The 13,803-nt window shown below is 34.1% G+C and overlaps 1 protein-coding gene and 1 pseudogene across 1 annotated transcript; one reads left to right on the forward strand and one right to left on the reverse strand.

The window, feature by feature from the left end:
- The first annotated feature begins 1,129 nt into the window (after nt 1-1,129).
- On the forward strand, nt 1,130-1,982 carry LOC111641889 (annotated as a pseudogene).
- A 2,149-nt stretch (nt 1,983-4,131) lies between these two features.
- LOC111641890 (patched domain-containing protein 3-like) lies at nt 4,132-9,536 on the reverse strand. The gene is made up of 3 exons (XM_023388139.1): nt 8,546-9,536; nt 8,159-8,473; nt 4,132-5,393 (listed from the first exon to the last, which is right to left on the reverse strand). Exons 1-3 carry the CDS (start codon nt 9,534-9,536, stop codon nt 4,132-4,134), a joined length of 2,568 nt encoding a protein of 855 aa, XP_023243907.1.
- Between the last annotated feature and the right edge of the window lie 4,267 nt (nt 9,537-13,803).

A 13,803-nucleotide genomic window follows, 5' to 3' on the forward strand; every position in this document is an offset into this window, starting at 1 on the left:
CAACATCATCAGCTGTAATATCTTGATTTGCAAGAATTAACCAATCTTCTTCATTAACACCTGGAGGTACTTCTAATATTCTTTTAGATATTCCAAACTTTCCTGAAGCAGCTCCACCAGTTGATATAACTGGGATGATAATTTGATCATTCCAAACGAATTCTTGAATTTCATTTGCAACTCTTGGTCCACCTTCTATAACAATACATATATCAAAAACTGATGCAACTACAGATACTCTTTCTGCAGATACTTCTCCATTAACTATAATGGATATATTTTTTGCCAGATTGTCGAATTCTTCGATTTCCATTAAAATTTCTTTCTTTAAACTCTTCTATTTTCAGATAATGAGTACTTTGCATTCTGTATTCACGAAACTCATGAAACTGAAAAAATCTGAAATTACAGAAAAATTTGCTAAAACGTTTCAACTGAGATGTTGTACAACGCAACAATAGGAACTAATAATATATTTGAGCTTTCTGCATGAAAATATAACTAAATACTCTTGAAAATAAGATTATTTCGAAATTCTGAATATACCGTGTTTGTATAACGATCAGCCAAAACATTCTAACAATCTACTTAATATGATATTGATCTTCACCGGTTGCGAAATTCCACAAAACGTAACTAAAAATATTTATAAAATAGTACAAAAGTAGTAAATTGTCCACATGTAGTATCCTAGAGCCCTACAGATATTTCAATTCACTACTTGTAGCCCAATCTTGCAACCGTCTTTAATGGTTAACCCTGTTATAGTTTAGTGGGGATTTCCGACACTTTAACGTTTTAAAAGTTGCACTATACATAGATTTTGCGATTAATATCTGTTTCCCCTTCAGTAACTTAATGATTTTGTGTATACAGCATGCTCAGAATTTACTACGGTGTTGCGGCAACTGCTGTAAGAGAAAGACAACATTACTTAGTGAGATTTTCAAATATCCCACAGTATTAATCACTTTTTCTGGATTTAACAATATTTATCTAGTTTATTTTTATTTTTATAATAAATGTAATTTCAGTGCATTTATTATTTATAACATAAATCGACTTTTTACTCCCGTTTAAAATTATTATAAGTTTATTTTAATAAGTTTTATTTCCGTACAAATTCAAAATGGCAATGAACTTTGATGATTTGTGGAATGCCGAAGGCACAGGTGTAGAGGTATTCAGATTGACAATGTCATTACAACGCTTCCGATTCCTCTTACGCTGCCTAAGATTCGATGGAAAAGTAACACGCCGTGCAAAAAGATAAGTGAATAAGGTTGCTTCAATTAGAGAATTGTTTGAAATATTTGTTGACAAATGTGATAAAAATCACTTTTCATCAGAGTGTGTTACAATTGATAATATACTTCCAGCTTTCTGGGGTAAATCTAAATCTCCCTTTAGACAATATATACCAAGCAAACCACCCAAGTATGAAATAAACATATAGGAAATGGCTGATGCAAAAACGCATTATGTTTGTAAAATAGAAACAAATGCCAAAAATCATCCTGATGGCCCATTGAAGTTAGATAATTCGGCTATTGGTGTGGTCTCGAGGCTCAAAGATTTCAAGATCAGATAGAAACGTCACTTTTGACAACTGGTACACATCTTTCTCGCTAGTCAAAAGGATACTCGATGTCCATAATTTGAGTTCGGTGAGCACACTTCGAAAAAACAAGTGTGAAATTCATAAGGAATTCTTAAATATCAACAACAGATGTAATTATGACAGTATGTTTGGTTTCACAGACAAAATTGCACTGGTTTTATACATCCCACAGACTAAAACAAAAAAAAATGTCGTTCTTCTCAGCAGAATTCACTATAAAGACATAATTGACCCATATTCTGGTAATAAAAAAGTCCTCAATTTATTTTCTTCTACAATACAACTAAAGGAGGCGTTAATATGGTCGACCAGATGGCAGTCATATATGACATTTGAAGAAATAGCCGTTGTTGGTCCGTGACAGTTTTCTATACTCTTCTGTACATCTCAGACATAAATTTCTACATCCTATATATCTACACTATCAAACTTCTCACGAAAAACACTAAACCGCTGCAGCTTTATCAAGCAGGTAGCTATGCAACTTATAGATGATAATCTGAAGAAGAGAAAGCAAAGCATACGTGTGAATAGAAATTTCAGGAAAGAAATTAAAAGAATATTGCCATCTTGCTCAAGCCCTGCCACCCTCAAACACCACACGAAACAAAAAGATGTGCATTCTGTCTCAGGTCAGGCAATCGTAAAATAAAAATAGTGTGCAGCGAGAGTTGAAAACATGCATGTAAAGAACAAAGCAAGTTACTTGTTAGTTGCATTGAGTACCAAAACATTCCTAGGTTTATTCAAACTGAGACATAGATGTTTACAGTATTTACAATGTATTTCCTGTACCAATCAGTGTGTACAGACATGATGTGAGAATAGTGTTTCTCACACGGGTGTAAAGACATGACAATCTAACATTCATCTTCTGTAGACAAATCATGATTTGAGACAATGAACCACTTAACCATGTTTAACCATAGCATTCATTGTTATGTGAATGCAAAATTTTTCAATACTCATCACTTGCCTTGATACCTTCAATCATTACAGTTGCATATTCCTACTTCCATGACATACCAAATCAGTACGAGTAAGGTATTCGCTCTGGTCACATTTACATCAAAAAAGCAACAAAAACAATAATAATAATATTAATATAATAATAATAATACAATAATAATAATAATAATAATAATATAATAATAATAATAATACTTGCTCTTATCAGAGCATGTTCCTCTGGCCAATGTTCGTTCTCTTTATGACATTTTATTTAAGTGAGGGGGCTTTTGACATTAACCTTATATACCCCTGGAATGTTGACAACAGTAAAAAAATTGTAATTCCACTATAACTACAAATAAATACATTACTATATAGTGAGGATTTCTAGTTACACACTTGCCAACTTTTTATCCTCGTGTTATCACAATATGCCACTTGACCCCAAGTTGGACTTGAAGACCACTTGACCCCAAGTTGGACTTGAAGAAAAAGTAGGCATGTCATGCAAGTAAGAAACATGTAGGATTTAGTCTGTAATTTTTACTCCAAAGATACAATGTGAATGAATTCACAAGCATGACACAATGTTACTACAAGAGTTATTGTGGCAAACCAGAATTGATTAAATTTACTAGAGGTGTAGGCAAAAAAGCATTATCATTCAGAAATATCTACACAACAGTGAAATGGGAAATGGATAATTTGGGGTCTAGCACTTTTTATACTGAAGGAAATGAGGAAATGGTCAAATCTGAACTATACAAAAATTTAATTTTAACACATATTACCAACTGATGAATCAGATTGACAAGATGATTGATAAACCCAATTTAGATTTCTATCAATATTATTGGTTAAATAGAAAGATCTAATGTAATAATTTTTGGTAAATCTTGTTTTTTCATTATCTTACTGTATTTATGTACTAATTCAATACGTAATCATACTTATATGTAATTATATATTGTATATATTTCTTGAGAGATACAATAATACTTTTATATCCTTCAATTAGATATATATTTTTTTCGATAAGAAAATTTTTACACTATTTAATTTTAAAAGATTTTCTTTCTAAAAATCACTTTTTCTCAAGTCCGGTTTTTCAGAGTAACATTAGGACATTAATTTACTCCTTCAAAAATTTACGTCTTGAAAAAATGATTAATAAACACGGAACTATTCGAACGAAAAACTATATTAACTCAATTTTAATTATAAATTTTTGTACGCAAAGTTAAACAGATGAAAACTGCATGTAAAAACAATAAAGTATAAGAGGTATTTGAAACGAAAACACAATAAATTTAATTAATTATATCCATTTATTCAGATTTTATGTAAAAAAGGTACTAATTGAATTACATCATATAAATGATAACGAGTAACAACAGACCAATTAATATATGATAAAAAAATTAAAACATTATATCTATAATACCTATAACAAGATACTGGCAAATATTGGAATGAACAATACAAGTTGTCGTCTGCAATAAATAGACAATATAACCGTTATAACATAATTATATAATACGGTACAAGTTAAATATCAGTTATTCCTGATTTATATTTAATTCAACAAATCTCTCTGTTACTTCTGTGAAATTTGCTTTTTGTTTGAAACAAACAAAAGAATATAACAACGAAAGAACAACTGGAGTAAAAAATAAAGCGTGAAAAGCAGTTTCCATAGTGATTAAACAAATAACTTTCAAAAATGTAAGGATTGCGTACGAATCATTATATACGATTAGCATTCCTATAATAGTCGACAAAGTTCCTTGAATTATAGGAAAGCCAACATGATACAACGAATCTTTCATCCTATCCTTCGACGTTTTGCAATTTGACGTCACAAAAGCATACGCAATATGAGCCGGATAATTAACGCAAAATCCGACGCACAGAATCAAAGTCGTCAAAGATATTATATCTAAATTAATTCCCCACATACTCATGAAACCCAATGTTTCTATCGTGGTAGACACAACGCAAACTGCCACTACAAGAGAACAGAAGATGTTCGGAATCACACTGAAAAAAACAATTGCGATCAATAACCCAGTCATCCAAAACAGTTGTTTAGCTACGCTGTCGATGATTAGTCCTTGTTCTACTAAACTTGCAATTAAAGTATGAATAATAATCGGGAAAGGTGCATCATCGGCAATTTTCAGAAATTCATTCATTGTAGCAATCTCAATTTCTCTGTTACGTATATTTTTCGTCACAACAAAAAATCGACTGAAAGTAATCTCGGATCCGTCCGGGCTGAACACCAAATCGTTTGAGAATTGCTGAGCTGGTTTAAATCGTAGAAAAACGCGAAGCCCTTCCATGAAATCATCTTTGTTCGACATGTTGTAACCTCTTAAAGAATATTGGGCAACTGGATTTTTCTGAAATTCTTTGTAATATTTCAGCCAGGAAACAGTAAACCGTGAATCGGCAACGTGTGGATGAGATTCAAATCTTCTAAGGAGATCTTCTACTGATTTCTGAACGTTTTCGTCTGAATAATCGAGTGTTTTGTTAATGATTATGTGAATAGGAAAAGAATATTCGGTGAAGTATTCGTAATACATTCGAGAACCTTGATATATTTCTGAATCGGATGGATACATATTCTGTAATTCAAATCCTTGTTTTATAAAAAACACTCCAAAACATCCAAATCCTAGATTGATTAAATACAAAATCAATACAATCGCTTTTGTGGGTGTATAAGAGAGAATGTCTCCCAGTTTATCTCTAACTATTCTCATTAAATATTCTTCATTTTTTTCGATTCCTTGAAAATCTTCTTTTTGATTTGCTGAAAAAAATAAACATGTCAATTATGTGATTAATATAATCATTTAAATCAATGACACCTTTACATCTTGACTAAACATTGACAAAAGAGAATAAGTTTATTGCAATACGTTAATGAATATTCTATTGCCATCCATTTATAAACAAAATTTTTAGAAAGTAAAAATTAGATGATAATTCCAGTTGTTCGTGTCTTTTCTCTAAATACCAGGTATATTAATATAATTCGTAAGTATAATTGCATACTACACTGCAGAACAGTTTGGAGAACATATAATATAGGCAGTGGTGATATTCAGCGAGTTCGCACAGGTTTGGCTGAACCCGTTGTTAACATTTTCAAAGTTTTCCGAACCCGTTATTAAACACACATAACATTTCTCAGCGGTTTTCTTTCTTTTAAAAAATATATTGAAATATACGTATTATACTCTGTAACACTACTAAACTAGAGCCTTATACCCCGTTCGCTATGTTCCCCTTGTACGCCGTTCGCAAATAACCTCCATCGACCGTTTTAATTTCCACTGAAACGAGATTTAGTTTGCGTACACACTAGTCGTTTTTAAACGCGCGTTTTAAAAAACCAAGAGTTCTACTAAAGCGCCCGAAAAACACGCCTTTTAAGAAAAATCTATAAAAGCGCGTCTAACGCGCGCTTGGCCAAAAGCGCGCGTTTGAGTGTATACGCCTATGTAGAACTCTTGGTACTTTAAAACGCGCGTACACACTAGGCGTTTAAAAACGCCTAGTGTGTACGCAGCCTTAATCGCGAACGACTCAAGAGACTTCTTTAAACTAGGTCCAGTCATACCACAGATCCCACAATCTCACGCCGCAAGAAAATACAAGATGGCTGCAGAACACGTGTCGGGCTATCGACAGCGAAATAAAAAAGATATTGTATTTCTAGAAACGATGACAACTGTCTATTATTATAATAATACTTAATGATAAAATAAATGATTTAGAAAAGTTTTTTCTTGAGAAAAAGTCATAGGGAAAGCAGTTAACTCCTTGGGACTCTAGCAATTGTTGATATTGATGTAATTAAACATAAAAACTACTTAAAACTGAAAAAACGAAAGAAATGCGTTAATTCTGAAAAAAAGCTTCAAATTCTATATTTCTTTGTGTGATCTTTCAGTGAAATCTGACCCTGATGAGTCATTGTTTAAACAGCTGAATGACCTTGAACACAGCTGGAGTTGGATTTTCTGGGACATTCTCATAGAAGTCTCGGGAGGCGATAGGTTTATAGTAGGGTGAATACTAGCTGGCCGTATATTTTTAAAAAATTAAAATTTTTATTGCGATTTCCGACCCCCCGACTTAATTAAATTTATATATAATAAAATCTATTAATTAAAAAAATTTAAAAACTATCGGGGGTCGTTTTTGACATCAAAAACTAGCTTTAAATAACTTTACCAAAGGAAAATTTGTGCACTACAACTTTAGAATGATGAATGAAATTTGATATCAAACTTCTATTAAAAAACAATAAAAAAGAAATTAAGCGTGAATGGTGCGTCATTAAAGGTAAATTGAAATCGCGATAAAATTTTTTCGCGCGGGAAAAAATTTTTGAAAAAATTTGGAGACTTAAAAAACATTCCAAAAATAAAAAAAAAAACAAAAATTTATAGGGGGTCTAAACGCCCCAGTTTTATGTAACGCTATGTAACTTGCCCGAGGTGTATCGGGCTTGGGGTTTAATTAAAAAGGAAAAATTTCCTGTTAGCAAATCCTTTGTTAAATATTTTGAATATCACCACTGAATATAGGCCTATATACAGTCGACATCTCTATAAAACGGTAGATACGTTCCGAGTTTTATGAATCCAGCTTCTATCAGTTCTTAAATACATGAGCCAATCACAGCCCAGTATGTATGCAGTTTACGGACTATGGCTGTTTGAAAGGTTTTCTTTTATAAAATTAATCGATTCTAGACTAATTCGACTCAACATTTTCAAAATACGTGTAATTTTTTCGGAATAATCCGTATAAACTACGGTATAGAGAAGAAATTGTAGGATTACTTTCCAAGTGTGTACCGTTCGACAATGTCATCTCTTAAGCTTGTTTTCGTCGTGGAGCAGCGCATCAAATGGGGTCGCGCGTTTCCTGATAAGTTATTTCTCTGCGAAAAATTCGCTGAACTTTGCAGACATCATTAATAAAAATAATTTTTATGGCCGTTGAATGAAAAATGTTTTTTTCACAAGAAATGTATAAAAATTCATCAATACATATTTTCTACCTATTAAACTTTTGTTCAATTTATTAATTTTATTGATATTTAATATTAATATTAATTTATTAATTAGTTTGTTAATTCTGTTTAATTTAAGTGCCTAATTTATATACTGTAGTATTAAACTCAACTGACCCGCCTAAACTTTCCGTAGTGTGGCGCTGAACAGCAGAAAGAAGTTTGAATGCCCGTTCACTATTGGTTTAGATTCGATCAATCCTGTCGCGACACGAGTCGGCGATGACGTTTTACCGAATTATAGGAAATTTTTAGCATGTTTGTACGAATACTGTTGCAATTTTTTCGCAGTGTTATAGGAATCCGAACTATAGGAACCCGTGTTATAGGGGGGTCAACTGTACTAACAATAATTGTACTGATAATTCAAGCCGAATATTACAGCAAATTACGTTAAATATTTGACAAAAGAAATTGTCGATGTAATGATCGAATACTAAGGTACAACAATTAACTATAATCTAAATATGATAAGTATTTAAAATTACCATACGCCTTGAAGGTAATCGGATGAAGACCTTTCTCTTCTCTGTACCCACTTAACGCCATACACCCAGCGAAAAAGGTTATTTGAAATACGTAAGTGAAGAATATGCAGGTTGCACAGTAAATGCAAAAGACTTTCACAACAACGATTGGTACTGTCATTCCGATGAAATACGAAAACAAATTAGTAATTGACGTCAAAGTGATTGACACCCCGGCTGCAGCAAACGTCTCTGCCATTCGCTTATCTACACATTTTTTGGAATCAGTAATCCTCCAACTGGCAATCAGCACGAAACTGTCATCCACTTCGGTAACTGTAACATAATAATTCACTCTTATCACACACTTGTTTATTATATTTTAATATATAATAAAAAAGGTCATACCTAGCACCAAGAATGGAATAGCAATATTAGTGTAAGCATTTTCCATTCCGCAATATCCCATTATTCCGAAGGAAGTGACGATTGCCATCCCAGCAGAGAAAACACAGGCTAATCCCATCCAAGGTTTGCTTCTTATAAAATTGTGACTCATCAGTGTAGTCATCGAAAAAACACAAATAAACGATACACAGGCTCCTATTCTTTGTCGTAAATCGTAAAGATATGTTTTGAAATCGTTTTCTATTAACCAAAGTGAATTCATAAATGGTTTAATAGTTTGGAAGTTATAATTTTGTATTTTTCGATATACTTCGTTCACCCAACTATCTCTAAACTGAATGTTTTTTTTATTAAGTCTGTCAATCACGTAAAGCAATCGGACGCCTAGAACACGTTTGACGTACTCATTTTCGTCTATCGTAACACCTCCCAAACTCGTGACGTACATGCGATAGGAATAGGTCAGCTTGTCGATGTCAACCGGATATTTGAACTTTCTCTTTCCACTTACCACGTTATCCGCATCATACATAATTTCGAAAAATGAGTTTTCGTAGCATTTGTTACGCACTTTAGCGCAGATATCACCATATCCGATTGTTCGATTGAACATTTCGATGGTGCAGTTTTTAACTATTGAATCAGCTATTTGTAATTCTTGAAGAATTTCTTTTGCTAACATATTTCTTCCATTTCTACTTACAACGAATAAAATTACCCCATCAGGAACTTGTGTAAATCTTATTTCATCTGAAACTGATGCAGTCTTCCATGTTTCTTCAATAAATTTTACTGTAGAAAACAATTTTCCGCTATCGGCTTTCATACTGTCAATTACAGTTCTTTTATAACGAAGCTTAAAGATTCCGGCTATTGAGCCAAATGAAATTAACATGGGAATGATTATGAAGAAGTATGGATGTCTTCCAATCAACGATCCTAAACGTTTAAAAACGTGTGATAATTTTCTTCGAATAATATCTAACTTCATTATTTCAGGATGTTTAATGCTAAAAAATAAATAAATTGTATCGGTTGTATAACTTTTAGATATATCTTGAATTTAAAAATTTATGAAATAATATTATTAAAGAGCTCAACGTTCTATAAAGGAGATAATGAAATAATACTAATTATTTCATTATCTCCTTCGCGACATTATCTCGATCTTCATTATCTCGCCAGCGCGACAATACTAAAGGTGGTACACCTTTAGTATTGTCGCGCCGGCTCTAAAAAAAGACTAGCACCATGATGTGGAGAGTGGCAAAACAAAAAAGAATGTTTTTGAAAAAGAAAAGAAAAAAAAGAACAGTTCGAAAAATTAGGACGTTCGAGCAGATTTGTGTTTTTCTTTTAACGAGTTATATAACGTTTTTGTTTTTTTAGTGTATCTATGTAAAAGTGTCGGTTTCGGTAAACTGTGTTCTAAATTTATATCCCGAGCCCCATAGCTCGTAACAAATTGGTGTCAGGAGTGGGATTCGAACCCACGCCCGGAAAACTGGAAGGTGAACAATCAAGGCTTCGAAGAGGGTTCCCTAGTGTGGTTGCAGAACCCTGCGCGCAGCAAAAGGAAGTCCCGTAAATTACAGCCGAAGTGGGACGGGCCATATCGTGTCGTGACTAGAATTAACGATGTCACCTACCGAATACAGAAGAGGTCGAGAACTGCACCTAAGATTGTTCATGTGGATCGTTTGGCGCGATACTATGGATCTAACGATGCTCAGGACGAGCATGCCTTAAGAGGACGGCAGTGTCGCGCCGGCTATAAAAAAAGACTAGCACCATGATGCAAAGAGTGGCGAGACAAAAAAGAATGTTTTTGAAAAAGAAAAAAAAAACAGTTCGAAAAATTAGAATGTTCGAGAAGATTTGTGTTTTTATTTTAACGAGTTATATAACGTTTTTGTTTTTTTAGTGTATCTAAGTAAAAGTGTCGGTTTCGGTAAACTGTGTTCTGAATTTATATCCGAGCCCCATAGATTGTAACAGCATTTAAATAAAATCCTGGCATCAGCTTAGTTTGGAGCGAGGATTGAAAATGTGAACATTTTTATGTCTGTAGACTTGCACAGAGAAATTCAAATAATTCTGCGCCCTTTTATATTGTGTTTAAGGTCAACTAATCATTTTCTGCCTGGTAATGCCTGATTATAATGAGATGGTAAATTTTATGCTAGTCTAATAAGAATCTAATCGTGTTTACTTATAGTAATAATGCATCGACATACTTTTAAATTAATAATAGCGTGGATGAGTCTGAAGTTTGACAATGGAGTTTCGAATGTCGAGCACGATTCCACTAAGGTTCCAAACACTATCGTGAAACTTCTTGGCTTACAGGAAAGCGGCGCTAAACGTATGACGTACACGTTTTTGCGTTTAATACTTCAGCCTCGTCCACGCTATTATTAATTTAAAAGTGTGTCGATGCATTATTACTATAAGTGAGCACGATTAGCTTCTTGCAAGACTAGCATAAAATTTACCATCTCATTATAATCGGGCATTACCTGGCAGAAAATGATTAGTCGTCAATGACAGAAGAGCTCCCATTCCAGTCCACCTGTTGAAATCGTCATCCTTTGTTCACTGTAATTCCGTTCGCTTTTTGTGCTGTTTCTCCCAACAACGAAGATTAACACGACACCGCCGCGGAGCTTCGCCAACGTTAATTATGAAAAGAAAATAACTTTTGAAGACATCTTGTAAACTAAGCTCTGAATTTACGGACATTAACTTAATTATGTAAGTATTGTCACCAAAATGAACGGTTTCTTTTTGAAACACTTGTCTTTCCTGCCTCCTTAAAACCACCATCCACATACGAATTGACCATAGTCCATCTTGATGGTAGGGAATAAACCCTTTCTTAATTTTTTAATCGGCTAGCTTACAGCGGTTTCCGAAAAGTAAAATTTTAAGTCTCCAATCTGCACCAGGTCGGTGAACTTAAAGTATACCTTACTTCTGACACAACTGTAAGTCCCATAAACTTAGAAATTTGTAATAAGATACATGATGAGGTTATAATAAAATATTAATTTTAATAAATTCAAAGTACTGTACGTCAAAATATGAAAATAATGACACAATATCTGTATATATACAGCTTGAAAACCGTATTCTTTTTTCTTCTTTCTTTCCCCGCGTTTCTTTATGCAGCGAGAGTGTAGAGAAATGACGTCACGAGCAGTGTTGGCCAATTAGAAACCAGTTTCAATGTGTTCGCTGTAAAGTGCTTCTTGAGTGCTGCATAAAAAACGAGGATTTTCTGTCACTGTATGTAAAAACTGGCCACTAGGAACACCCCTAGCTATTATTTAAATTAACAATATAATTTATTTTATATTTTTACAGTATAATACTAGGAGTATTATTATTTTTATTTGTATTTTAATATGCCCGATGCCTGCATCGGGCCTTTCGACTTCTGTGTATATACTTTAGAAAATACAAGGGAAGCGACCCTTCCTCCGCTTCAAAAGACAGTACGCCACTGTTTCAATGCAAATCAGAAATTATTTTAATTCAATATTTTTTTCCTGAAAGAAGACTGGCACAACTCTATTGTTAAAAAAGTATAATGTACAGAAGTAACAGACTACATTTCTAATTTGAGGTGCAGAGATTTTTCATTAATTAAAGAAAAACAGTAAGGGCGGGAACGACTATGAAGGATGAAGGCCACCAGAGGGCCTCGAGTAGAAGTGACGTCCGCGACAACTGGCGGCTAATTACAGAACGATTCGTGACCGTAGTTCTGGTTTTTATCACGAGATGCCTCTAGTGTNTTCATTAATTAAAGAAAAACAGTAAGGGCGGGAACGACTATGAAGGATGAAGGCCACCAGAGGGCCTCGAGTAGAAGTGACGTCCGCGACAACTGGCGGCTAATTACAGAACGATTCGTGACCGTAGTTCTGGTTTTTATCACGAGATGCCTCTAGTGTCGTGTCGTTCAGATAGCGTATACCTCGTAATGTAACGGCTGCTTGGAATTTTTTGTCGATATTTTAGCTTTAAATCCATACTTTATCATCGATAATTGGTTTCGAAGTATTCCCACAACGTTGCTAAGAAATCGTTATGGAAAATGTTTCGTCGGATATATCAGAAAATACTTGTTATTGCGATAAGCGCTTCTCCTCAAAAGGAAATCTTACTAACAGGCATGTAAGTTCAGAACATAAGCAAATCCTGATGCAGGAAAAGTTTATATTTCTCGCGAGACTTCGTGTTTCGAAGGATTTTTTAGTTTCCTTCGATTACGTGAACATTTGGAGAAAGTACTGCACCTTGTATATGGATTTGCCTGTGATATTGAGAAGCTAGATTCAAAAATATGAAGGGTTGGTAAATTTTTTTCCGAAATTTTAAAAATGGTGTATTTAATTAATATTTCTTAAAATAATTGTCTTCATGATTATTAACAGCTCATTCAAGTAATGAACAAAAGTCATCTTTTAAAGGTTGAGGGGACCATTACTGGTTCCTCTAAATAGTCGAAATCGGTTAGATCGCTCAATTCGATCTTATCCACGAACGGAATTGTCGTGGAGTCGAGTTAGATACTCTAGGATTGAAGGAAGGATCCGAATGTCGTATTCACTAGTTTATTTACCGATAATTACAACTCTATGTACAGAAGGTTAGAACAACGCCGATCATGTAGACAAAGGTCGGACTGCACGAGATGCACGTCTGAACCTGAACACGTCGACCCAAAAAGTCTCAACCTCGACCTCTGACGTCACGCGGGTAGGGGACGGTAGTCAGGCGCAGTGTTGCCAACCGCCGCAAGCTATAATATAAACATTGAATATTAGACAAAAGACAATTTGCCGTTAAAGAAATGAACAGTAGCAAATTTTGTTTGTAATAAATTAATTCTGACTGTGGTGTATTTACATCGATTGCGTTCCGTCACGTGATTCAGTGACGTCACAAACGACTGTAAATTAGACTTGTGTGTCGAGCTTAAAGTTACGAAGTAGCGACATCTCGTGGTAAAAAACAGAACTACGGCTACTCAATCGTTCTGTAATTAGCCGCCAGTCCGTGACACTGAAGACGTCTCACTTTTTTCTCTGGCGACTCACGAGGTCAGACGCACAACAATTGAGTTCTAACCGTTTCGACCCTACGACCATAGCCTACAACAGACAACAGACAGACAGCAATAGTGGAAATTAATAAATCTACATTTTTTTTTTCTAATTGCACCCCAAGAATTTTTCTATACACGTAAT

The sequence above is a fragment of the Centruroides sculpturatus genome, unplaced genomic scaffold (genome assembly GCF_000671375.1).
Source record: "Centruroides sculpturatus isolate CEXI.00-Female unplaced genomic scaffold, Cexi_2.0 scaffold1373, whole genome shotgun sequence".
Classification (NCBI taxonomy): domain Eukaryota; kingdom Metazoa; phylum Arthropoda; class Arachnida; order Scorpiones; family Buthidae; genus Centruroides; species Centruroides sculpturatus.

What these genes read in the sequence shown, in the direction of transcription:
- LOC111641890 (XM_023388139.1), bottom strand. Translation starts at nt 9,536, where the DNA reads ATGAAGTTAGATATTATTCGAAGAAAATTATCACACGTTTTTAAACGT. An exon ending in TATTCCATTCTTGGTGCTAG is followed by an intron (nt 8,474 to 8,545) that starts GTATGACCTTTT and finishes ATTATGTTACAG; the next exon opens with TTACCGAAGTGGATGACAGT. An exon ending in GATTACCTTCAAGGCGTATG is followed by an intron (nt 5,394 to 8,158) that starts GTAATTTTAAAT and finishes TATTTTTTTCAG; the next exon opens with CAAATCAAAAAGAAGATTTT.